This window comes from Aquarana catesbeiana, linkage group LG02, assembly GCF_042186555.1.
Source record: "Aquarana catesbeiana isolate 2022-GZ linkage group LG02, ASM4218655v1, whole genome shotgun sequence".
Classification (NCBI taxonomy): Eukaryota; Metazoa; Chordata; class Amphibia; order Anura; family Ranidae; genus Aquarana; species Aquarana catesbeiana.
Window position 1 is genome coordinate 697,862,602 of NC_133325.1, and position 26,593 is coordinate 697,889,194.

Below are 26,593 nucleotides of genomic sequence, written 5' to 3' on the forward strand. Positions count from 1 at the left end.
AAGTGAAGTTGGCAGGAAATTTGAGAACCTGCTCTCAAACATTTGTGTGCGGAAATTCCAACAGCAAATGTTTGATGGAGCATACACATGGCTGGACTTTCCGACAACAAGCTCACATCGAACATTTCCTGTCGGAAAGTCTGACCGTGTGTACGCAGCATTATTTTGGGCACAAAGGCCCCCTTCATACTTATTTGTAGACCACAACACAAGGTAACACGTGGCACAAAGTACTGCAGTGGTAACACAATAGAATGTGCTGGAGCCCTAAGGACTCCTTCACATCAGTGCACCCTGATAATCCTGCGATAAACGCTATATATGCAAAGGATGCAATGCGATAACTGCAGTGGATGCACTGCGGTGCCATAGTTTCTGGATGGCACCCCAACCCACCTTACCTAAGCACCCGTAGTGTTGGGCAGCACTGACGAAAATGATGTATGAATGATTTTAGGTCCATTGTGGTATGTTAGGCAGCCAACTGAAATTAATGGGTTGCCTTAAAGCAACGCACATTAATGCACATTGCACCATGCGATAGCGTGTATATGTTTAACACACTGCAGAGGACCAAGCTGGTGATAATGGGACCTATAGGTTGTGTACCTTCCAGCTCAACTGATAGACCTTGTATTTTGTAACATAAACCGAATTGTAAAAAACATAACAGAAGGCCAAGCAGCTTCTGCCAGTATTGGCCTTGGAGCGTGTGTGTCTAGGGCAGTGTTTCTCAACTTTTTTCTCAGCCAAGGCACTCTTTGTGTAGAATTTTAATCTAAAGGCACCCTATTCTAAAGTGTGAAAAATGGAACTAATGCGGTGTACACACGAGCGAACTTTTCGACAGCAAAGGTCCGACGGGACAATCCGATCGTGTGTGGGCTTCATCGGAACTTTGCTGTCGAAAAATCAGATGGACTTTAGATTTAGAACATGTTTCAAATCTTTCCAACGGACTTGAGTCCGGTCGAAAAATCCGTTCATCTGTATGCTAGTCCGACGGACAAAAAATGATGCAAGGGCAGCTATTGGCTACTGGCTATGAAATTCCTTATTCTAGTCCGGTCGAATGGACTTTAGTCTGTTCGTGTGTGGGCAAGTCAGTTCGTTCAAAAGTCCGTCGTAACTCCGTCGACAGTCCATCGGAAATACCATCGGACCTTTGATGCTGAAAAGTCCGCTTGTGTGTACGCGGCATAATAGTTTTACATAATGAAGCAACAACCACACACATAGGACACCCGACGTTACAAATGATTCATTCTTCTAAAGCAAATAAACCTTTGCACACTGGTTCTGACTAGTAGTCCAATATTACTCTTTTCCTTAAGTTTCTCTCCCTCACTCAGCCAATGTTATTCTAGTGCTGATGGAGAGGGGCAGGGAATTAGCAAACAAGGATGCTGTGCAGGTGCCTGACGTCCTTCTTAACAACCGATTATGTCATTGGTTGTTAGGGTGCAAGCAACTGAAAGTTTGTAATGGTGCACAATGAAAACCTATGGCTTGTATAACTAAAAGGCAGGCTTCATCCATCTGCTAACTTAAATACAATTTTTGGGCAATTTTTTTGCAATTTGCTAAGGCACCCTGGTTGAAAAAGGCTGGTCTTGAGCTATTGGCAAGATATGAATTTGTTGGCTTGTTTGAGGTTAGTGATGGGTTCTGTATATTTCATTTATGGTTATAGGTGTGGAAAGAACAAGGGCCCCTTCACACATTTGTATGTTCATTGTACCACGTGTAGTCAAGCCTGCTGACGTGCAGTGTGTATAGCGTGTTGTCATTTATTTTCACTGGTACCTCAACGTGCATACATGGCCAAAAAAAAAATACAGTGTGGTGTACTAGAAGAAAAAAAAAGGCAGGTAATTTTTTCGGTCCCATTGAGAGCCTTTTGTTGTGCCACATATTGAGAGCCCACTGAAAAGGAAACACTGACACAGCAAAAAAACATGCGTCATATGCAGTTCTGTAATATAGAATAAAATAGAACTGGACTTTCCCTATCAGGATGGTTTACAGGATCATTTACATGCACCCAACTTATCAGAAGCTGTGTGTAAAAGTCTCAGAGCACAGAGCCCATATTTGATCGGGGTGGAGGATCAGTAAGCAGCTCCATTGAGTCCCATTATAAGCATGTAATGTGATTTCATGGCTTGAAAATTGGGGGAAGGTGCCGCCATGAGCCTCGGACCTCTTCCAGGAGGTGGGGGGAGCACCGGTGTCCTCTGCACCCCCCAGTAGTGACTCTATAGATATCCAAAACTCTAGAACTGCATCTTCTATAGAAAGATGCTGTGTGAAGGGTGTAGATGTTTGTGCTCACTTTTTATAACTGAAGTTAGCTTCACCATCACCAAACTCCAGTTTGAGGTTACTTATGATCCTAAATTAGATATAAACCTAATCACTAAAATCTTATATAAACTTTAACGTTAAGTCATTTTCAGTATTTTAATCTGTAGCTTTCAGTGAAGCCCTACTCTGGGCAACTAAAAAATGATCCCTTGCAGTGGGGCTGTGCCTACACTACAAGGGCTGATTGCTTGGTTTGGCCTAGGGCAGCCTTTCTCAACCTTTTTTACATGAAGGAACCCTTGAAATAACTTTCCAGGCTCAGGGAACCCCTGCTGATAATTACTATATCTACAGCTCACTATACAATAGTGTAATGGTCAGTGGGAAGAATGCTCCTTGTATAGGTGGTCATTGAGAAGAATTTCCCCCTTACAGCTAGCTAAAAGATTATTGATGTCAGTGGGAACTTATCTGAGAGGCAAAAATTGCTCATTGCTCAAAGAACCCCTAGCAACCTTTGGAGAAACCCTAGGAATCCATGGAACCTGATTGAGAAAGGGTGGTCTAGGGAAACAAAATGAGGATGTACTTACCTGATCTGTCGTGCAGCTAGACCAGTCCCCACAGCTTCTTCTGCCCCCATGCTCCAGCAGTTTAGGGCCTGATGTCATCAAGACCAAAGCAGGGTCCAAAACCCTACATTGGATGTGATGGTGCAATGGGACAGTCCAGCACCAGAGCATGGGGAAGCGCCATTCGCCAGGGGAGTGAAGGATCAGGTCAAGTAATACTGTTTCTCCTCTCCTCTAGACAAGACAAGCCATTAAAGGGGCTGAAAAGTCAGAAAACCTTCTGTGTCCAGCAAAGTCCACAAGTGTCTCAGCCGTCCGGGACTCTCCCTCCTGATTGGCTGGGACACAGTAGTGGCGCCATTGGCTCCCGCTGCTGTCAATCAATATCAGTAAGCCAATCAGGAGAGGGTGTGTGGCCGAACCACAGTTCCATGTCTGAATGGCTGCAGCTCAGCTCGGGTGCCCCTATAGCAAGCTGCTTGCTGTGGGGGCACTTGGCAGTAGGAAGGGACCAGGAGAGCCGAAGAGGCACCCGAGAAGAGGAGGATCTGGACTGCTCTGTGCAAATCCACTGCACAGATCAGGTAAGTATAACATGTTTGTTATTTTATAGAAAAAAAACAAAAAAACTTTACATTCACTTTAACCCTTAATACCTATTGATCCTTGCATGAAGGTCCTTGTTAAGGGACCGGCTATAAGGTAACAATGTCCTCTCACTTTGTTCCATTTTCTGATGGTAGTACAAGTTACCATTTTAGTACACATTATATAGACATGGCCCATCATTATTACCATAAAGAAACCTTCCCTGCGAAATGCCATGCAGCTATCACTGGACTGCATGACAGTAGACAGCAAGTGGCTGCAAAGAGTCTACAGCACTGAGAGGCAGTAAAGGATGAAAAAGGTGAAAACAAGTGCTTTCATTTAAAAAGATAAAAAATTGCTTGAGTTAGGGCCCTGGTTGCCCCCCATGAGCCTTTGTCCTGGGCTGGGACCACCATCTGTTGGGCAAGAAACTTTCAGAGTGGCAATGGGGTGCTGGGTGCTGAACACAAAAAGTACTGAAACTACACATGTAGTATTGTCAATCAGGGTGATCCCCACTTGACAGTACAGTTATAGTTCTGGTTGGATAGAGGGAAGAGAGAGAGAGTGGTGCAGGAGCAGGTAAGTGTGCTAGTATTATACTGATTGGGTATGGTCAATATCGCTTTATAGGGACAGGGACGAGAATGGCAGACAGCAGCACTAAGGATGAGCTGAAGTACCAGAGGGTACTCATACCTCCCAACCTTCTGAAATGATAAAGAGGGACACCTTTTAGCATGCAGTATGTAGGCAAAGTCCCTGCTGCCACTGCCCTGGTTACATGGACCACAAAGTATTTTGGGGGGGGGGGCGGCAAACTAACACCAGCCACCCCCCCCCCCGGAAAGGAAGGCGGTGATTACCGCAAGCACCCGCTCCGCAGGAGACAGACAGCAGGCGGGAAGGCGGTGATTGCTGCCAACACACCAATGAACCACCAGATGCTAGACTGACGAGAAGGTAGTGGCAGAGACTGACCTTAACATAGGAGGCAGGGGGTATGAAGAGCCGGGCCATTCACCTCTACGTTCTCCTCCGGGAAGTGTGTCCTGAGACACGATTTTGAGTCCTAAGACTTCCTGGCCAATCGGGTCTCGGGAGCTGCTTCCTGATTGGCCGGGAGGAGAATCAGGAAGACAATAGCGAATATTAATTTGCTATTGTCACACTACTGGATGGGCTCAGGGTGAAGTGCTCTGCGCCCCTAGACCATCCTTTTTTGAAGCCAATTAGAGCCTCAGGCTTTAATCATGTGCTTCAAAAAAAAAAACCCATTGGAATCCCTGCATGTAGATTAGGGGCCAGGCCCATGGATTGGGGGGCAGCGCCCCTGTGCCCCATATGGATGGGCCGCCACTGGCTAAACCAATGACTAGCAATAGGAAGGGATTAACAGCGCTGCCACTGACCAGCAATGCAAGGGAGGAGGGGAAGGGGTTAACAGCACTGCCATTGACCAGCAGTGCAAAGGGGAGAGGAAGGGGTTAATAGCACTGCCATTGACTAGCAATGCAGGAGGAGGAAATTTTACATCACTGCCACTGACATTATTGTTGGGGGTTAGTATTGTGGTCATTGGCACCAAAGCTTGGGGTTAATATCGCGGTTATTGACATCAGTGCTTGTAAATACTATTAGACCCCTTTCACACTGAGGCACTTTTCAGACGCTTTCACGCTAAAAAAAAAAAGCGCCTGAAAAGCTCACGAAAACCTATTTCCATTAAAATCAATGAATGCTTTCACATTGGGGCAGTGCACTGGCAGGGAGGTGAAAAAACGCCCCTCTCCATTGAAATGAATGGAAAGCTCTTCAAAAGCGCCTGAAAAGCTCTTCAAAATCTCTCAGTGTTGTAATTGCCGGTTTAGAAGCACCTCAGTGTGAAAGGGGCCTTAGGGCTCTCTCACACTGGTGGCCAGAGGGGGCAGTAAAAACAGGCAGCTGAGCTGTGGTTATAGCCCCTTCCTGCTGCCCACCAGAATTCTACCATTACAGCCTGACAGGATAGGGCTGTACATATGTCACGGTCATGGCAATTTTAACTCGGACTGGCAAATTTGACAGGTGGCACCATTGAGGCTGCACTGCAATCGTGAGCCAAATGCTTGGCTTGCAGTTGTGGCATGGTCCAGTAAAGTAAAATTAATGTTCAGCAATAAAAAAATAAAATAAATGAAATCCGGTATCAGGAGGTGTCAGTAGTGACTCCTGAACACCTGGAAGCCACTGCTATACCCCCCTCTGAAAAGTAATCCACTGTAAATCGCTTTTCAGAGGCTGATACACATTACCACCTGTCTAAAATGCCCTTATTATCACTGTCACCATTAATGGGGATTATTTCACTCCTGCAATAAATTATACAATACGATATATGTACATTGCAAGCAAGTGCAGCAGGACTAACACTTTTGGTGCGTTCACTTCAAATGGGCTGCCTAAGTTAGCGCAATGCACCTAAACGCATGAAATCATGCGGCTGCTGTACGCCCCTCGGGGAGTGTCAGGGACCACACTCATCATCAAGTGTCAGGGACCACACTCATCATCAAGTGTCAGGGACCACACTCATCATCAAGTGTCAGGGACCACACTCATCATCAAGTGTCAGGGACCACACTCATCATCAAGTGTCAGGGACCACACCAATAAATTAGGGTTCACATCTACTTTAAGCAGCTTTAAAAATTCCCCAATGATGTCAAAGTTTGCTGCCAGTCTAGTTTTGAAATATTTGCTTTTTTTAAATGTATTAACTAGTTTTCTGATTCCAGTTTATTGAATTACACAAAAAAAAAAAGAATTTTTTGGAAATAACGGTGAGATTTTGCAGCGGTTGCTTATAAGCAGGCGCTGTGGATGTTGCTGGGAAGGGATTTTATCATCCAGCATCAGTTGTACAGCATGCAGTGCTCCCCCCTCCCAGCTGCTTGCAGTGCCTCTCATTGGCCTCTATGCGGCCTCCATCACATGTTGAGTCACCTCTATTCTTTGCTGAATCCTACAGCCAGCCGGCTAATTAAGTGCATAGGCCAGCCTTTCTGTGCACTGTATTGTAATTAGGTAGGAGGGATGGCCAGCACTGCCCTGACACAGGCACACAGCTCCCAGTGCTAGAAGGACGCAGAGTTTCCTATGTGTCACAGCACTGACATTACAAAGGTACAGCTGCAGAAGTGACTTGGAATATGTGTCTGATCACAGCCTGCTTACCCAGAGCAATGTCATAGGTGTGACCGCTCTCCTATACCATGGGGAACCAGCTTGCCAGACCAGAGGAACCAGATCAAGGTATGTGGGACTGTATAGGATCTGACCCTCTGCATGCATTTCTTATTGTATCCCAACTTGTGTCCATTGTGAATCCTTTGTGCAGCTCTGATAAATGTATGCAGCGAACATTCCATTCAACGCCGTCCTAAACGCAGCATTTGTGTGCGCCCAATGAAGGGGATCGATTGACAGGGAGCCGGTATGTGTGCTGGCTGACTGTCACTGATTATTCCTCTGCAGCTGGAAAGTTTGAACCCTGCCCTCCTAATGTGTGGCTGCTGAGCCTGGGAGCGCCTCTTTATTATAGGATAATAGGATCTACAGTAATTTCTATAATAAAGGTAAATGTCCTCCTGGGTCTGCTGTGTAATTAGACAGATGATACCGCACACACAGCACCTGTTATGGGATATTCAGTCCCATCCTATGTCAGCCAGTGTCACCCAATATTCAGGTTGGGAAGGTTTTAGGTGTACAGCGCTGGAAAGTGTTGTTCGCCAGTACAGTTGCTGATATTTAAAATGTAATTTTTGGGATATATATATATATATATATATATATATATATATATATATATATATATATATATATATATATATAATATATATATATAATTTTTTAATAATAATATTATTATTATTATATTATTTTTTTTTTTCAACGTAAAGTGGTATTAAACCTAAAAGCAAACATTTTCTTTTCAATCGTTATATTGATTTCTCCAAAGAAAGACATCATAACATACATTATCAATTTTATGCAGATAAATACCATCCGTGATCTTAAAAAGAAAGCCCCAAGCCCCCCCCCCCCCCCCCAAAAACAAAAAACAAAAAAAAAAAACCCACTGCCAACCCCCCCCCCCCCAAAAAAAAAAAAGAAACAAAAAAACAAAACCCCACTGGACACCCCCTTTCCTGTTAGACTCCTCTTAATCTTCCCCATCTAGTCATTTCTATTCATGCTCTGAGTATTAATATTCCCTTGTATTCTCATTCTCCTGTATCACACATTTCCACATACTTTCCCGATTTCCTCTACAAACATTTCTTATATTGCAGATTACCAATTTTTAGATGTGATGGCTGCATTAGTTTTTTTTCTTAGGTTTTCTTTCTTTTATTTTTATCTGGTGTTTTAGTAAGTCTGTTTTTCAAAAGAACAAGCTCTCTTGCAAATGTATCAGTTACAAGGATGAGGAAAACAATTGGGCACTGGCTGGGGCACTTGCAATGATCAGTTGTATTTATCTATGTAAAACCTTTTATTCCAAAAGGAAAATACTGTTTGCTGTAACTCTTTATTAAGTGTAAGGGTTCTTTCACACGGGACGGATCCATGATGATCCGCCCCGTGAACATCCGCTTGCTCAGCAGGGATCACTCCGTCGATCCCCGCTGGGAAGGCAGATGACAGGTCTGTCGCTGTACACTGTGCAGTGACGGACCTGTCAGGGCGCCGCTCTCCTCTATGGGGGATCGGGTGATGACGGACCGTAGAGTCCGTTGTCACCCAATCCGATCCGAAAACGGATGGAAAAGTAGATTTTTTCCTCCGTTACACTTTTTCGGATCGGAGCGGGTCGGATGTCAGCGGACATGTCACCGCTGACATCCGACGCTCCATAGACCTCCATGGAGTGTCTGTTCAGGTCCGCCTAAAAAAACTGACAGGCGGACCTGAACGGATCGTTCGTGTGAAAGGGGCCTAAATTGGAGTTCAGATTTAGTTTATTGTCTTTAGGAGGGGTGGGCTGCACCTTCCCTCTGCCTGTCCTTTATAATACATGTGCTTCCACTGTGGGGGCTCTCAATATTTAAAGCTAGGACTGCAGATAATACTGGGGTGTCGTGAAGTGGCTCTGCAGCTTACACATGTATTTGCAAATGTGTGCAAACTAAACCCCTGTTTTTAACGCAGACCATTAGGCCTGATTCACACCTGTGCATTTTGCAGATTTGTACTACAGGTCATGTAACATGGTTTCCTATGAAACTGTAGTGCAAATCTGCAAAAAGCACTAAAAATGCATAGGTGTGAATTCGGCCTTAGACAGGATAATTCGGTTGGTTGCAGGCTGGTAGGTAAGTTGAGCTGGGAATTTTCTCTGGTTTTGTTTGGCATACATCTAGCACTCCCCTCCCTGAAGACTGATAATGCTGCTGTCCAAAGGTGCCCCCTGTGCTCCTTCATCCAGAGTGGAGGAACTCTAATACAGGAAGTGTGTTACTGGCCAGATCACCAGGTGAAAACAGAGAGGGGAAAAGCCTAAAAAAAACCTGAATACAGCCACCACATCTATTGATTGGTAAGCTGCAGTATAATGCATTTTTTCAGCCAGTCATGATATGCTACCTTAGGCCCCTTTCACACTTGTGCGACTTGGGACTGCAAAGTCGAATGACAAGTTATACCCCATGATTTCCAATGAGTACCATTCATATCTGTGCGACTTCAAGTTGCGCCGACTTCAAAGTAGTCCCTGTACTACTTTGGTGCGACTTTGATGTGAGTTGAGGTCCATAGACCTCAAGTTTTACGCAGGCATTCCCTGAAATTGCGGCAAAATCCCACCCGCAAAATCGCCCGAGTTCGAAGTCGCAGTAGTGTGAAAGGGGCCTTAGGGGACCATAGGCCACAGTGTTTCCAATTTTATAAGTCTGCTGGATAAATCTAAAAAGATACAAATATACATTTACATATACACTAAGGCCTCTTTCACACGGGCGGCTGTTCTGTGGCTGTTAAAAGCATGTTTTGTTGTTTTGCATTTCCAAGACTCCAGGCACAGCGATTGTACATTGCGATTTAGCAGCGTTTACACATGGCTGCATTTAGCTGCCGTGGAACATTCTAGCCATTTCTGATGTGCTTCCTGTTTTTCTTTTTTTTTTTTCTTTCCTCATTGCCGCAGGTAAAATAGTACCAGGGTGGATTTTTTTTATTTTTATCAAATTTATTTTAATAAAATGTGTTTGGAGTAAAAATCTAAAGATAGTTTTCTATTTAAGATACATTAATCGTCTAGTTTATTCAGCATGAAATGGAGCTTAGTTATTTAGCATGAGGCTGTATATTCTGCAATATTTACATGTTTGGTAAACTCATTTAATGAATCCAAGCTGAGATAACATTCACTGCATTAATGCATTCACGCAATTTCACAGTAACCATAAGATAAAACAAAATTCAAGAATGTTCCTTTACCCCATTGTTTTGCAAATCTACGTACACTACAAACTGTATGATTGCATCAGTTCTGATATCGCTGTCTTACTAACCTGAGAGCTTATTATTCTAAATAGGAAACCTCATTTTGTTTGCAAATAAAAAAGATTCTAACTACCAGCAAGAATAAGTCCTTACATTTTAAAGAGTACCTGTCATTTCAGAGCCATCATGGCATTGCCTGTTAGCGGGCATCCACCCACCTGCTGCCGCCACGTCCCTTCACCTTGTGTCACTGTCACATCACCAGCCATCCCATTAAAGTGAATTCTATCCGCCTGTGTGAAAGGGACCTAATTCTCAATCTATTTGTTACGGGTATTTATATGCCATTTACACAGCACTTTATATATTGTATAATCGCATCATCCCCTGCCCTCAAGGAGCTTCCTATCAATGCAAACACTAGCACCAGTTAAAGCAGTAGTAAACTGCTGTTTTGTTTTTATTTTGCAATCTGCAAGGCAGTGTCATAATGTGCTAGTATGCATCACATTGTAGCACATTATGTGAAACTTGCCTTAGAACGAAACCCTCTGGCGGTGTGCTGTCACTGCTGAAGGTGCTTCCGAGTTCACAGACTCCAGCTGTGTGAGTGGCCGGAGCTGTAATGATGTCACTCCTGCACAGGGCCGCCGTTTACGGCACAGGACTCTAAAGGAACGGCACGGTGATGTCACCAGCTGCATGTAAAGTAATTTTCACCTAAACGGTGCACATTTAGGAGATATTTACTGTACCTAATAGGTGAGCCTTTACTATAGGCTTTCCTATAGGTAAAAGTCATGCATGGGAGTTTACTCCCACTTTAAAGGGACCCTCATGCTTAAAAAAAAAAGCCCCCTTATGTTTTTTCACTTTTATGCATTAAGGTGAAAAAACACCTGGAAGTGACCGGCCCCCCCGTTTTACTTACCTGAGCCCCGTATTTCCCACAGGACGCACTGGCCCTCTCTCCACGGGGTCCCAGCTCTTGATTGGATAGATTGATAGCAGAGCAGCAATAGTAGTCCATGCCTACGCAATGTCTGTCAACATGGCCACTTGTAGTCAGATTTGTGCAGGAGCACAATTGGGAGACAGTTGTCACCTAAGAGGAAGGTGCCTAAACAAGGACCTTCATGGAAGGATCACCAGGAATTCTTTTTTGTTCCATTCAAACATTTTTGCTGTGTTGTGATGTGTGTTGCTGTTCAGCATCCTGTGCATTAACATGCTTTGTAAAAAGGCAGCCCATTTATTTTGACTAGGCTGCCAATGCACCACAACACCAATTTGACATCCGTGCAGGTGAAGGTGCACGTCCCCGAACACGGACAGTGTTGTTCAAGGACATACACCCACAGGGGTGTCAAATTTGGAGCAGCAGCTGTGTCTGCGGATGCATAGGAAGCCTGTGTATCTTATGAGGGCAAGCAAACCCGGATTCACACAGGTGTACGCTTAAAGGAGTAGTTCACTTTTTTTTAAAATGTGTGTTTTTTTTGTTTTTTTTTCTCTTAGGAACCTGCAGAGCATTGCTGATTATGCAGGCGCCTGGCATTGCCCACACGCTCTCAGTAAAGCTGTCCTTACCTCCTGTACGGGCAGACAGTTACTGGTGATCAGGAGGATATATGAACTACGAGAGCACTCTCTAGCGCCCTCTCAGTTCGTTAAGAACTACAAGCCGTCTGCCGCATTGGAAGATGGTACTTGTAGTTCATTCATTCACAGAACTCTCTGAATGGACAGAGCCCCCCCGTGGCCTTGCTGTTTCAAACTGTCAGCGGGTGCGGGGAGAGGATGTCCCGCCAGCCGTTACAATTAGGAGGAGAATCGGTGGTGCAAGGGGAGGCTATCTCGCATTAAGGTAATGCACAGGTCTGAAAAGAGCCTCAAACTCTCCATACACAGTAAGATTTCTCTCATTCAGCCCATGAGCTAAACCAGCAAAATCTGTTGGTTCTACATTTTATTCTAAACAGCGTGGACAGAGGAATCCTGCCTACTGGCTATTGTTTTCTGAGAGCTGAAGAACAACGCAGATCGAACCCAAAGATTGAAAGCCACTGAAATTACATTACATTTTTAAGATTACATGGAAATTAGTTTATATCTGCCTTTAAAGTACAACTAAAGACAAAACTTAAAAAAAAAAAAAAGAGAGTAAGGGAGGGTATAACCCCTGTTGTGTGTTTTTTTTTTTTTTGTTTTTGTTTTTTTTTTTTCCCCATCTGTGTTTTATTTGGAAGATTTGCCTCTACTTCCTGTCCCATAGCCAAAACAGGAAGTGAGAGGAAAACCCTCCAGAGTGATGGAATTCCTGCTTGTTACCAGAACTAGTGTTTCCATTGGAAGATTTCCCCCCCCTATTCCTGTTCTGGTGACAACCCACAAATTGGGACGTTCTTTCACTCTCAGTGATAATGTCAAACAGGACAAATAGGATGAATCTCCCTAACGGAGACACAGACTGCAATAAAAACCTGAGAGATGTTCTAATCCCTCTCCATTTAATCCAAAATCAGTTCTAATTTAAAGTTCCTGAAAATTAAACAAAAAGACGCTAAGCAGTTAATCTAACTCAGACCTGGGAAAATTGCACCCCCAGGGCCACATCTGGCCCTTTGGCTGTCCCCATCTGGCCCTCGATACGTCCACTGTCAGAATTGCCTCTTTGAGCCTAAGGAGCTGATTGGTACACAGAGAGGCTTGGTTCTAGTGGGAGATGGGCAGGATGAGCCGATCTTTAGGCCTCTTTTTGATGGGCGGACTCTGCCAGCTGATCCACCTGCACAGCATGGAAACTGTCCGCTAATCCCCACTGAGCAGGCGGATGACAGGTCCTTGTCTGCTCCGCTGACGCAGAGCAGACATGGACACAGCCAGCTCTATGAGCTATCAGATGGAAACACACCACCTGTCTGTTTCCATCCAACTGTCATCCGATTCGCCAGACAGATGGGGAATGGATCCCCCATCCGTCTATTTTCAGCAAGTCAGATGTATGTCAGCGGGTCCGTTGACATTTGTCTCTCCATAGAAGGCAATGGAGGGTCCAGTTGGGTCTGCCTGAAAAACTGACAGGCGTATCCGAACGGTTTGCCCACATGAAAGGGGCCTTTCCACCCCTTGACCAGCCGTTTGAAAGATACCTATTTCATGAGCAGTTGTATCCATTATTCCTAGCACCAGGTGTTTGTTTTCTATATGTTTATGTACTTCTGGACCTTCCCAGTTCCAAAATTAACAGGAAGAAGAATTAAAATAGCCCCTCCACAACAGTTTCCAGTTTCTCATGTGACCCCTTGGCAAAATGAATTGCCCACCCCTGATCTAACTTGTCAGATGCCCTACCCTCAGCAACCAAGTAGAGTCCCGGCAGTGCTGGTCCGGCTTCTTGGACGTACATTTTTGATGAGCTGCAGCAGGCAACCTTACTTGGTACCCTAAAGATTAAAGTGTATTTCTAGGCAAAACTTTTTTTTTTTTCAATTTTTATAGAGTGATGAGCAGTTAGAACCTCTGTCAAGTTTTATTGCTGTCTATGTCCCCATTGGCGAAATTCAGCCCTCTAAGTTTGGGGTGATCCAAAATTTTAGAATTGTGCCCAGAACAAGACATAAGGGCAATTCCTTGAATAGGAACACCTGTCTAAGAGGGGAATTCACCTCACTTTGGGAGATTTCTACTAACTACATGTTGCTTATCAGGGACAGGAAGGGAAGCCAGACTTCCCTAAAGGTACAATGACTGCAAAAAATTAATTGGCAGGGTTTTTTTGTCAATTCCTTATGACTGTCCGGGTTTTCACCTCTCTCTACTCTATCCTAAACCAAAAGAGTGGGGTGTTTTTTTTTGTTTTTTTTTTGTTTTTTGTTTTTTACCTTGGTGCAGATAATGCAATAAAGTGATATTAAAGCCTTGTTTGAAAAAAAACAATAACAAACATGTAACACTTACCTGCTCTGTGTAATGGTTTTGCACAGAGCAGCCCAGACCCTCCTCTTCTCAGGTCCCACACTGGCACTCCTTGCTCCTCTCTCCTGTCAGGAGCCCCCACAGCAAGCAGCTTGTTGTGGGGGCACCCAAGCAAGCATGTTCCCGAGCCGTGGCTCTGTGTGTCCATTCACACATGGTGCCACGGCTCAGCCCCGCCCCCTTCGTCTCCTGATTGGCTCACTGGCTGTGATTGACAGCAGGGGGAGCCATTGGCTCCCGCTACTGCTGGGAAGCCAATCGGGAATGTGAGTCCCTGGAGGGGCAAGGCTTTCGTGGACACCACTGGATCGAGAGGGGACTCAGGCAAGTATTGGGGGGGGGGGGCTGAGGTGGCTGCTGCACACAGGTTTTTTTTTTTCCTTCGTGCATAGAATGCACAAAGGTAAAAAAGCTTGTGCTTTTACAACCACTTTAAGGTAAAACATTTTTAGACTTTAGATCTACTTTAAAGCGGGGGTCCACCTATCTATCTTTTTTTTTTTTTTTTTTGAGTTCATTCACAAACTTTTCTTCTCAGCATTACATACTCGCATATTGTGTGTAATATGTCCGCCTGTGTCAGATTTTGTCGGAAAGAATAACTTATATTATTCACTGCAGGCGGTTTCCATCTTCATTGTGGGCATTTGAAGCCCACAAGCATTTATTTCCTGGATGTGGTGAATGCTGTGCTCCCAGCATTCACTGCTCGTTCCCACACATGCTCAGTGGCATCCTGGGAAGCCTGAGACTAGCTCCCAGGAGTCTGGGAGAGGCTAGAAACACGCCTACTCCCACGGGAGGAGAACCAGGAAGTGCAAAGAAGAATAGAAAAATAAAAGGTAATTACGGCGATTTAAATTTTTTTAAACGGCATGTCAGCATCTAGGCAAGGAAGAGAATACATACAGATATTGTTCAAAATTTGGGTGGAACCCCGCTTTAATTGTTGGGAGCCGCAGCATGGAGGATTACTCTTCCTGCACCAAAAATCAGTAAATAGGCCCCTCTCTGTCCCGGGCCCCTGCTGCTGAACTGATGGGACCCAGGCAGTGGCGTACTTATGGGGGTTTGCCTGCCACACCATGTGCTGGGCGGCTGGCTGACATGTTTATTTTTTGTGTTGCTGTCAGACAGAAGGGATGGGGTAAGGGGTTTGTGTATGAGGCCCTCCAATTTCTAATGGCAGCCCTGGGCAAAAACATATTTTTCCTTTTGCAACAATGATACACCTTTTATCCTTCATTGGCAGCTACTGCTTGTATCCGTGGAATAGAAAGTCCAGTGATATTGATGTGATGATGTACAGTAGTTGTGTCTGTCTCAGGATGAGTTGACAGCAAATGTCGTCTGTTGTTGCTCATTGCAATGTAAATGAACATGTGAATCCCTGACATGTAACAGATACCGGGTATTGATCGCTTGTTTATTGAATGAGATTGTCTGTCTTACAAGAGGTTACTGAGCGAAAGTGCTAAACGCTGCAGAAATATGTTTCACAGGACAAAATGTGACTTATCGTGCAGAACTCTGCAGTCCTATGCACCAAAATCAAATACCCCGGAGGTCTACATACTGTCCCTGCTTGTCTTGTTATACTTGTCTGAAATGTACTGCTTAGTTATAAAGTTTTGTGACTTCTGGGAGCACGCTGAAACTGTTTATTTTTAATATACTGTATATATACATTCAGCTCCTATCACAATACAAGGGTGGCAGAACTACTGCATTGTAATAGATTTAAAGGGTAACTCCACTTTTGTGGGAAGAAGTATGGGAAGCTAAAAAAAAAAAATTATATAGCATGTACAATTGCTACACAGACTGTATTGTAATGGAATGTTATTAAATTTACCTTTTTCTTTTTCAATCTGTAGTGCTGTAATTTTCTGTAAAATTCAGTGCAATATGGCAAGCAGGAGACGTTTAGTACACCTTTTGGTGCACATTATGCCTCCGGATATGTCATTTCTGCTTGTCTGATTGGCTCACTGATTTTCCCATAAGTCTGCACTAAGATACAAGTCAGATTTTAGGCATCTTCTGCAGAAAAAATATTCATGTTTGATTAGATAATGAGTGTAGTCACTTCTAAAGGTATGCAACCCTGCAACTTTCTTCATTAGAACACTGAAAGTGCATCAGCTGATAATGAAAGTCATGCCCTTTCAGATTCACTCTGCAAGACAACAGAGCAGAAACAGGTGGGAGTCTGCAACAAAGTTTGTTAAAATAGTTGTAATGTATTGTACATTGATCACGCAGAGGGCATTGTTGTGTGGTGTGTGGTTTTTTTTTTTTTTTCTTCCAACAAAAGTGCAATTTCTCTTTACAAAAGAATATCTATAGACAAAACTTTGAGGATAGATTAGGAAATCGTTAAGACCCTTTTTTAGTTTTTTGCCATCTGCCAACAAGTGTCCCCATTGGAAGAGTGTTTTTATTTTTTTTTTTCTGTTCTGGTGACAGCTTTTTTTTTTTTTTTTTTTAACTTTCCCCTCACTTTCTGTACCAGGGGCCGTGCTGATCAGGATACATAGAGAGGGTGAATCTCGACACAGACAACAGTAAAAATCTGACAGTGGTAATAATCCTTCCCTACACTATGTAAGGCTGGGTTCACACCTATGCGAATTGGATGCGGATTTCCCTGCATCCAATTCGCATGACAGGAGATTGTGACCGTCTCACTATGGAGCCGGTTCACATATCTCCGTTGCGGCTGTGGAGGGGCTTGCACTGTGCGTCTTTGGCTCTGTTTCAGGGCCAAATTCGGGCAAACATTTGGCCCTGATTCGTCCCTGAAACAGAGAACAGGGACGCACCGGACCCCTGCTGTGAGCCACATCCGTCGGAGGTGTGAACCCTAAGCTAAAAAAAAAATCTTACAACTGGTTTAAACATATATTAAGGCCTCATGCACACTGGATGTTAAAATAACATTCTAAAAAGCCAGTAGCTTTGCAGTGAGTTTTTCAATGTTTTTAGTGTTTTTTTCTGTGTCAGCGTTTTTTTTTTTATTTTATTTTTTTTCAATTGATCAAAAACCGTCAAACCCTGGTGAGATGCATTTTTGTGTGTTTATCAGCGTTTTTTGACGTTAGAGCGTTTTTTACAGCTGAAAAACTCCTTTCGAACACACTAGTTTTGTTTGTTTTTTTTTTTAAAGCCAAAAAACGCCCCAGCCAAAAATTGCTGATAACAGCCTATGTGTGCATGGACACATAGGATAACATGATGGGGAGTTTGACTGTAGAAGAAAAACGTCTGAAGCCAAAAACAACTGCTGTAAAAAAAAAAAAAAAAAGTCCAGTGTGCATGAGGCCTGAAGGTCAACAGTGGCAGACTTGCATGTCCCTCTCTTTGCAACAGGATATCTGTTATCTAATGCCTTGACAGCTGAACTAGTTTTGCTGCTACTGCCATGTGACTTCTTCCATCTGGCAGTTGGAGATGTTCTATGGCCCCATTTACATTTGCAAATGAGGATGTTTGGCGATTACCTGCGGGAGACTCAATGGGGATCCAAGCAAATAGGTGAGGGAGGGAAGCCCCATTGAAAACCATAATATGAGCCTGACAGCGCCTGCATACGGTGATTACCCCGGACGCAGACAGTGTGCATCCAGGGTTGATCATCAGCATGAGCAAGTACATGCAAATCGGGCTTGTATTGCTTTCAGTGGGGCCTCCTGCCCACCTCTGTTTGCATCGATCCCCGTTGAGTCTCCCGTGGGTAAACACAAACCCCCCATTTGCAAGTGTGAATGAGGCCTAAAATTCTGAGATTCGCACTTTCGAATTCTGTTGCCATGCTTTATCGCACTTTCCATTAAGACAGCCTATTCATTATAATTGGGCTGCCAACACACCACAATGAATGAAAAAATGTGCATTCTAATATGTTGTCTATTGTGCATTGGAGTGCCATTCCCAATGAGTGGCACAAACCTAGAGCAGGTGCACTGCAGTAATGTGAATGGGCCATAAAAGTCTTCCATCTTGTATAAAGTCCAAACTTTTTTTTTTTTTTTTTTCTTTTAGTTTTGGATAAACTGGGGAAGTGTTACAACCACGGCTGTGTCTTTGTCCACACTGGGGATAACTGCCCCCTCTCTTTCTTTTGATGACCACTATTCCAAAAACAGAAAGTGACAGGAAATAGAATGTTACCATTATCACTGGAACAGAAGTCGAGGGGAACTCTTCCAGTGGGGACAAATATTTAAATGACCGTTATCTAAGAGGGGATTTCCCTTAAATTAGGAGGTATTTCCTGTTGTGTCTCTGGAATAGGAAGTGAAAGCAGATTTCATGAATGGGACACTCAACAAAAATAAAAAACATAATGAGTTTTATCTATTGCCTACTTTATCCCAAACTAAAACGTTTTGGTTTTAGATAGGGCTGAAACAACTAATCGATTATAAAACTAATCGATTACTATTTTCATAATCGATTAATCGCCCAGTAACATAATGGGGTTAAAAATAATAAAATTAGCCCTTTTATAGTACAAAAAGAGCAAATAATCGCTACTGTAACTATTACTTTCACAGTTCTACAGTAAAAAAAATGAACCCCTTACAGTAGCGATTATTTGCTTTTTTTGTACTCTGAAGGGCTAATTTTAGTTTTTTTTTAACCCCATTATGTTACTAAATGTCTTAGACCTGGTTCACATCTTTGTGTTTTTTGGTGCTTTTTGCAGAAACACACTACAGTTCATTTAACATGGTTTTCTATGGGACACGTTCATATTTATGCTGTTTTTCAGCCGCTGCGTATTTGGAAAGGGTCAAGGACTTTTTTTTTTTTAACGCAAAACAGTGCTTTTTTGGTTCAATATACTTCAATGGAGAAGCTGCAGAAAAGCATGTAATGCGTTTTTGCAGCAATTTGTATTTTTTAATCTGCCCAACAACAAATTGGCCAGAAAACTGTATTTCTCTTCTAATAGTGTATACAGTATATCTCTAGTGTATATACAGTATATCTTTTCTGTCTGTTATTCTCAGAGTGGATTCAATATTTTGCTCCCTAACCATATAGTTGGTTGTTTATATTTACCACTGCATAGAGATATTTAAGAATAAATTGCTTTTTTTTAAAAAAAACTTTACATATTAACTAAATTATACACACTTTTTTTTTTTTTTAAGGTTATTAACCGATTAATCGAAAAAATAATCGACCAACTAATCGATTATGAAAATAATCGTTAGTTGCAGCCCTAGTTTTAGATAACGTATTTTAGTTTAAATTTAAAATGATATATGTACTGAGCTCAGGTTGTCCACCACAATATAAATACATTGTGAGGTGGAGGAAGGCTAAATTAAGGACAGGGGTAACATGAAAGTTGACACTCTTACCTTTTTTTAAAGATGAACTTCAGCTAAATAATATTTGAATTTTGAACGATAAAATAAAAAGCAGCTTTTTGATGCAATACCCACCTTCACTCTGTCCCCTGCAATGCTTTTTCCTTTGAAGGTGCCCTCAGTCTTCTGGGTTGAATAACAGCCAAAATCATTCAGCCCACATCCTCTGAGCCTAGGTTGTCATGGACCCACCCCCAGTCATCTGTATGCTTTTTGTGCTGCTTCTTTCTCTCCTGCTCTGAGCTGTGCTGTACAGGGAATACAAGAGGCTAATACCAGGTCATTGCTTAATGTAGACCTAACACAAAAACAAGAAATTTGTTGTGTTCAACGTGCCCAGTTCTCCCCAACGCGTTGTGTTATTGGTGTACTCAAGGAAAAATCGAGCATGCCATGTTTTAACTTTGCAACATGCTGCAATGCAAATTAAGTACTTTGGCTCCACTGTGATTAAAAAAAAATAAAATAAAATTAATAAAAATGTAGAGCTGCACAATTAATCGTTAAAAAATCGTGATCTCAATTCACCTCCCCTGACGATCTCTCCTGCAGAGGTTGCTGATTCTTTCATATAAACAAGTGGAGAGACTTTATCTGTCAGCTGTCAAAAGAAAGCGTCCGGGCATTCTGCCAAGATTTTTAACTTGAAACATTGTAACTAAGCTTCCTTCTTAGATCAAAGGGATAGAACTTCTGTGTAACTAAATAATCTGGGCAGTCTGCCAAGTTTTCAACAACTGTAAATGCAGGAAGTTTAACCACTTAAAGTCTAAGGCCTCATTCACACGAGACGGACTCCGTTTCCACGGAGCCCGCCTCTGTCCGCAGGCTCAGCGGGAGATCAGTCCGGTGATCTCCGCTGAGCTGGTGGATGACAGGTCCCTCTCTGCTCACTGAGCGGGGAGGAACTTGTCAGGCGCCGCTGCTGCCTATGGAGGGATCGGATGAAAACGGACAGCATGTCCGTTTTCATCAGATCTCACCCGATCCGATCCGCCATCGACGGATCTGGACGTAGGGCCATCCATCTGCTTTTAGCGGATCGGACGGGGTCGGTTGTCAGCGGACATGTCTCCGCTGACATCCGTCGCTCCATAGGCTAACATGGAGCGCCCGTTCAGGTCCGCCATCAAAACTGACAGGCGGACATGAACGGTCCGATCGTGTGAAAGGGGCCTAAATCTTTTTCTGACACTTCTTTCTTGAAGTGGAGGGCCACCCTGAAAAAAAAAAATCACCAAAAATCAAAAAAAAAAAAAAAAAACATTTAAAAAAAAATTAAAATTTTAAACTTACCTAAACCCTTGTTGCTAGGCAGTCTTCCTAATCTGCCTCTTCCGCGGTGTGTTCTGCTCCTTAGGGAGCAGCCCCGTTGTTTTCTGGGAACTGTGTGTGTTCCCCGAACACCACAGGGCCATTCACAGAACGGAGCGCTGTGCTGCTCGCGCGTGCACAGTAGGAAACTGGCAGTGAAGCTGCAAGGCTCCACTGCCTGTTTCCCTTACTTAGGATGGTGGTGCCAGGACCCGAGAGCTGAGGGATGGGTCGGCCGACATCGCGGGCACCCAGGACAGGTAAGTACTTATTTAAAGTCAGCAGCTACAGTGTTTTTTTTTTGGACGGAATCCTGCTTTAAGTTAAAATCAATATTTTTTGCTAGAAAATTACTTGGAACCCCCAAACATTATATATATTTTAGCAGAGATCCTAGGGAATAAAATGGCAATTGCTGCAATATTTTATGTCACACTGTATTTGCCTAGCGGTCTTTCAAATGCAATTTTTTGGGAAAAAAAAGTTAGCCCAATTTTTTTTTTTTGTTTTAATGTGAAAGATGATGTTACATCGCGAGAATCGTGAGAGAATGGTGATCTATCTTCTAAGCAAAAAAAATCGTGATTCTCCAGCTTTAGTAAATCAGCCTCAGTATCTAAATGACAGGTGTAACTAGGGTTATTTGCACCTGGTTCAAAAAATGAAGATGGTGGTAGGTAGGATGAAATATATAATAGTCTGATTCAGTTATCAGCCATCCGGCTAGATCTCCCATGTATTTGTGATTATCCTCTCTAGCCTGGTATTGCAACCCAGGTCTCTATTATACCCTGCTGGGGCAGCTGCGCTCCTCCTAGGTCATGTCTGGTAGCATGCATTTGAAATGTTATCACCAGGTACACTTTCTCCCTATTAGACCCTATTGAATGAAACCTCTTAATACTAAAACCTTTCTGCCTGAGGAACTGGTAATTTGTAACTATAGAATGGCCAGTTTGTATTGTATCAGAATTCTTTAGTTGTTAATACTATGCTATTTCCGTGAACAGTTTTCATCCATCATATAAATAGATCAGACTCTGACTGGCGGAATGGGACTTGCCCCATCCCACCTAGACAGGATCACCACATAGGACAATAACTACTGACGTCACCATGTTCTCATAGCCTTGAAATGATGGCCACCAGCACTTGACAATGACTGAAAGCAGGCAGTAAACCAGCTCATGGACCAAAGTGAACAGTTGGATGGTCAGGTTATAAAACATGATAGGGTGGTGACAGCTCCCATTCCCGCTCAACCACCTCCTCTCTTCACTGAAGTTATTGGTCCGCTCTTATAGTATATGTACAAAGGTATTCTCCTGCGCTGGGTGGTGTAATGGTAATTGATGTATCACAGGTTCTTGGTGATTCACAGGTTTTGCTGCCCTCCTGAGAGTCAGGAGAGAAACCCAATAGAAACACTGTTAAAAAAAAAAAAAAAAAAAGGCGCACCAACTTTGAGCATTACCCAAGGGGGGAGGAAGAGGGGATCTCCCTCGAAACACATCAACCTTCTGGAAGGTCCTTTCGACCCGCTGGGAATGGTCTTGGTGACCAGGTCCCTTTGCGTCTGATATGGTCTTTGATATGTTTTTATCATGAATGTGTTTTGTGAGTAGATTTCTTTTTATACGTTATTAAAGATGCCACTTGGGTTTTACATAAAGCTGGCAGCATGATCGGCCAGCATGTGATCTGTGTTCCATACGGTATCCAGCCTTGCCTATACAAAACCTTTTGTACAGAAGTACTAAGTTTACATTTCTTGTCAAACTTCAGAGAGTTTGAAGCATATCTTAATACACTGTACAGATTTTAGGAACTGGAACATACCTTTTTTATTTGCTTTCAGTAGAAAAAAACCTGATCTGCACATCCCACATCTTGTGATTTTAAATGAATGTTAAAGTGGCAAACTTGGCTTAGTGTAGGAACACCTGTCAGCAAATTGTGCAAGAAAGGTGGCAGGATCATGATGGCATTTTCAGTTACAGCAGCAGTAGAGTATCCTCTGTATGCTCCAGAACTGAGGCCTGGCCACTGAAAAGCATTCCAAAGTGTAGATCAGAAAGTAGTGGTGACCATAACAACAAATGCGGATTGAGGATAGGAAGACAATATGAAGAGCAGATGTAAGTGAAGAGTACAGTTAAAGAAAAAATGTCCTACCTATCCTGACTATTATTGCTGTAGGCCTAAATGCTCTCTATCATTTGTCAGCATGAATGAGTTGTACTTTTCTCCTTCAGCGACTAGAAGGTGTGTGTGTGTGTGTGTGTGTGTGTGTATATAGAAATGTATATGATTAGCAGTAACAAAGAGCTTGTAACGGAGATGCTGGGGATGCCAGAATTTATGTAACTCACTTTTTTGCTTTTCTGGGGTTCTATTGCCTGCTTAAAGCTGGTCATATGCTATTTGAATTTTAATCAGTGGGTGGCCCTTTGGGCTCAACATCCTTCCACTGAAAAATTGAAGGAGCCAGGCGGAAAATTTCTGGCAAAACAGTGGCTGCATCCAATAAGATGCAGCCATTGCATGAGCATTTTGACAGCTGATGGGGCCAATAGGCCCCAATTGTTTTCGTTGGGTTTATCTGTAAACATATTTGTGTATTCATGGTTGGGTACCAATCTAGGCTGGTACAATTTTTTTTTTTTTTTTTATTATTTTTATTTTTTTTTTTAATACCTACAGTAACAACATTTTCATATTTTTATAGCATGGTTAAGCAAATTTATTTTGCATTTTCTATTTTTATTTTTTTTTTATCCTGTTCTGGTTGATACCAGAACAGTAATAAAGGGGAAATCTTTTAATCGGGATTCTAGTCCTGGTGACCCCAGTGATACGTGTAAAAAGAAAAAAGGTGCAGCGCAATAAATAAGTCCATAAACTTTCACAATATACAGTATTAAAGATAATGGAATCCACCACGTGATAGTCAGCATATTATTCAAATATTGTACATGATGTTCAAAGTGCCATGTCCTCCTATATAATATAATAGGATGATCCAAAGGGTTCAAAAAGGACAATGAATTTTGGCCTTGCTGCTCTCCAGGATGGGTATATCCTAGTAGTAAACAATAAGAAAGAATGAGAGCGCACCAGCCTAGTGCATCATCCCAAGGTATATTTATTTATTAAAACCAAGATTAAAATCTACTCACAATGGTAGGAATAAAAAATTGCACTATTAACGATCACAAGGTGATTGGTCCACTGGTAGCAGTTTCCAGGTCCTAGGAAGAGGACGTACGAACCGCTGCTGGCTAACGCGTTTCGAAGGTGTCCCTTCTTCTGAGAAGGGACACCTGTAAGTGAGTTACATAAATTCTGGCAAATTTTTTTTTTTTTTCTTCCTACCTTTTGTGAGTAGATTTTAATTTTGGTTTTAATAAATAAATATACCTTGGGATGATGGGCTAGGCTGGTGAGCTCTCTTTCTTTCTTATCTGTCCGTATATGATGCTGGATTGTTTCATCTGCCTTATCCCATATGTGGGAAAACAAGCGTGTATGACCATTTGTTCACTCAAATGGTCCACCAGATCAGGTAAGAGTGCATTACATTGTCGGTGGAGGACTTGGCACTTTGAACATCATGTACAATATTTGAATAATATTCTGACTATCACGTGGTGGATTCCATTATCTTTAATACTGTATATTGTGAAAATTTATGAACTTTATTTATTGCGCTGCACCTTTTTCTTTTTACATTTATTTATTGAGGTGTTGTGGTTTCCCTTTTGGTGTTCAGCTTGCAATTGTTTTATTTTAAGCTTTGTTTTAATTTTCATTTGTGTGCGCTGATTGTTTGTTTGTTTTTTATATTTACATTTGTTGACCCCAGTAATACCCCTGGATTCCCTCAAATTGGAGGGATTTCCTCTCTCACTTCCTGTTTTGGCTATGGGACAAGAAGTGAAGGGAAGTCTCCCCAATGGGACACAGATGGCAAAAAATTGACGGGGTTATAACTCTCCCTTATGCCGCGTACACACGATCGGACTTTACGGCATACTTGGTCCGGCGTACCGGATTTCGTCGGACAATTCGATCGTGTGTGGGCTCCAGCGGACTTTGTTTTCTCAAAAGTTTGACGGACTTAGATTTGAAACATGTTTCAAATCTGTCCGACGAACTCAAGTCCGGTCGAAAAGTCCGCTCGTCTGTATGCTAGTCTGACGGTCAAAAACAGAAACTAGGGCAACTATTGGCTACTGGCTATGAACTCCCTTGTTTTAGTCCGGTCGTACGTCATCATGTATGAATCCGTCGAACTTTGGTTGATTGTGTGTAGGCAAGTCCGTTCATTTGAAAAGTCCGTCGTAAAGTCCGTCAAAGTACGCCGGACAAAGTCTGTCGTAAAGTCCGCTCGTGTGTACGCGGCATTACTCTATCCAAAACGGGGAAAAAAAGTGTTTTGCCTTTTTAGTTCTAAACCCCTGTACAATGTTGCAGTTTGTGTTCCATTGGGGGCCGTTACCTTTACTTCCTATCCTATACACATATTAGGAAAGTACAAGGAAATCCTGTCTTAAGCCGGCCATAGACGGCTCGAATCTCGGCCGGTTCAGCAGGGACTGGTGAGATTCGAACCATGTATGGGCAGGCTGATTGTACCCAAGCTGATTGATTGATCCACTTGGGTCCAACCAGCATGTCGGATTTTTCATGCAATATGCGATTTGTTACCAGTGGCTACAGCAATAATAGCAATAATCGCTGTGTGTTCTCCCAGCCGTGTTGGCTCCCGTGCCCCCCCCATGGGAGAACACATTAGAACTTCTTTTTTTTTTTTTTTTTATGAAGTGGTCTCTATGGGTAAGCAGCTTTTAGCTCTGTTGTCTGTATGTCAGTGTCTTTTACCCCTTTCACCACGTACTGTGTGGACGTGCGCCCAGAACGATCAGTTTAAGCTGTTTATTAATATTTAAGTAACAGGTTTGACTCTCTGGTTTTGTTGGATATTATTCCACGGTGTTGTATTATGTAAACAGTTTACTTTGTAGGATGGACCGGCTCAGGAACAATTACCCTTGCTGACATTATTCTTTGAAGAGCAGTATGGTTCTCGGAGGTTTTGTTTATTGTCTTCGTACCTTTCCATTTACACATGATGCAGCTTATTTACTTACTTGGATCTTGGCTTGGCGAAGATAGCAGGGTGTCTACAGTGCATTGACACATGTTTTGTTAGCATCTTGGAAAATATGGTATTTTCTTTTCCTGATCATTTCCATGATATCTCCAGATTCCAGAAACAGGTTTTTGAAGCTGTTCTTGTTTTTGAATAGTCCAAATAACATAATATTTAACAGGGAAAGTTGTGCTTTTCTGTTTTGCCAACAAAAATGTATGTTTAAAGTGATTGCAAACCCTCACCTTGTAAAACAACCCAATCAGTTTAAAATAGAAATAAAAGGCAAAGCATTTGTGTATAGATATGAATACCCTCCCCCCCCCCTTTTTTTTTTTATTTTATTTTTTTATAAGTGATCACATTCCCTCTGTTCTCAGCTGCATAAGAGCTGGGGGGAGGATAAACAGCAACACACTGAACTTCCCAGTGAATGGCTGTGCGGGGTGGGGGGATGTCAGGTCAAGTCTGATCGTTGGAGGAGAGCACACCAAGTTCCCAGCATGCCTCGTTTCCACTGACCGGATCGGATCGGTTCGGTACGCTATTTTGAGTGTTTCCATTATGAAAGTGGCCCATACAACCGAACCGCACCATTCTGGGTCCTGCTTCAGATGTGAGGCCATAGAAAATGTTACGGTTCGGTTAGATACATTCCACTGATTGGCGGACGTGTGACGCCATGCTAGGCATTTTTTCTAAACGCGCCCCTTGCGGTCCCACTTGCAGTGGAAACGCTCACCTGAATAGGCCTTCCAAACTGTACCAACCCGAACTGATCCGCTCAGTGGAAGCAAGGCACT

At 42.8% G+C, this 26,593-nt stretch overlaps 1 protein-coding gene across 5 annotated transcripts in view; it reads left to right on the forward strand.

Moving 5' to 3' along the window:
* Window positions 1–26,593, forward strand: part of SPECC1 (sperm antigen with calponin homology and coiled-coil domains 1) — a 588,472-nt gene that overhangs the window by 269,010 nt on the left and 292,869 nt on the right. Inside the window, exon 1 of one of the 5 annotated variants that reach the window (XM_073616876.1) lies at window positions 6,466–6,764. The exons of the other annotated variants lie outside the window; for them this stretch is intronic. Within the exon in view, the coding sequence (XP_073472977.1) occupies window positions 6,725–6,764 (40 nt within the window). The 5' untranslated portion in view covers window positions 6,466–6,724. Of the gene's footprint in view, window positions 1–6,465; window positions 6,765–26,593 lie in introns of those variants that run through there. 5 annotated transcript variants of the gene reach the window in all.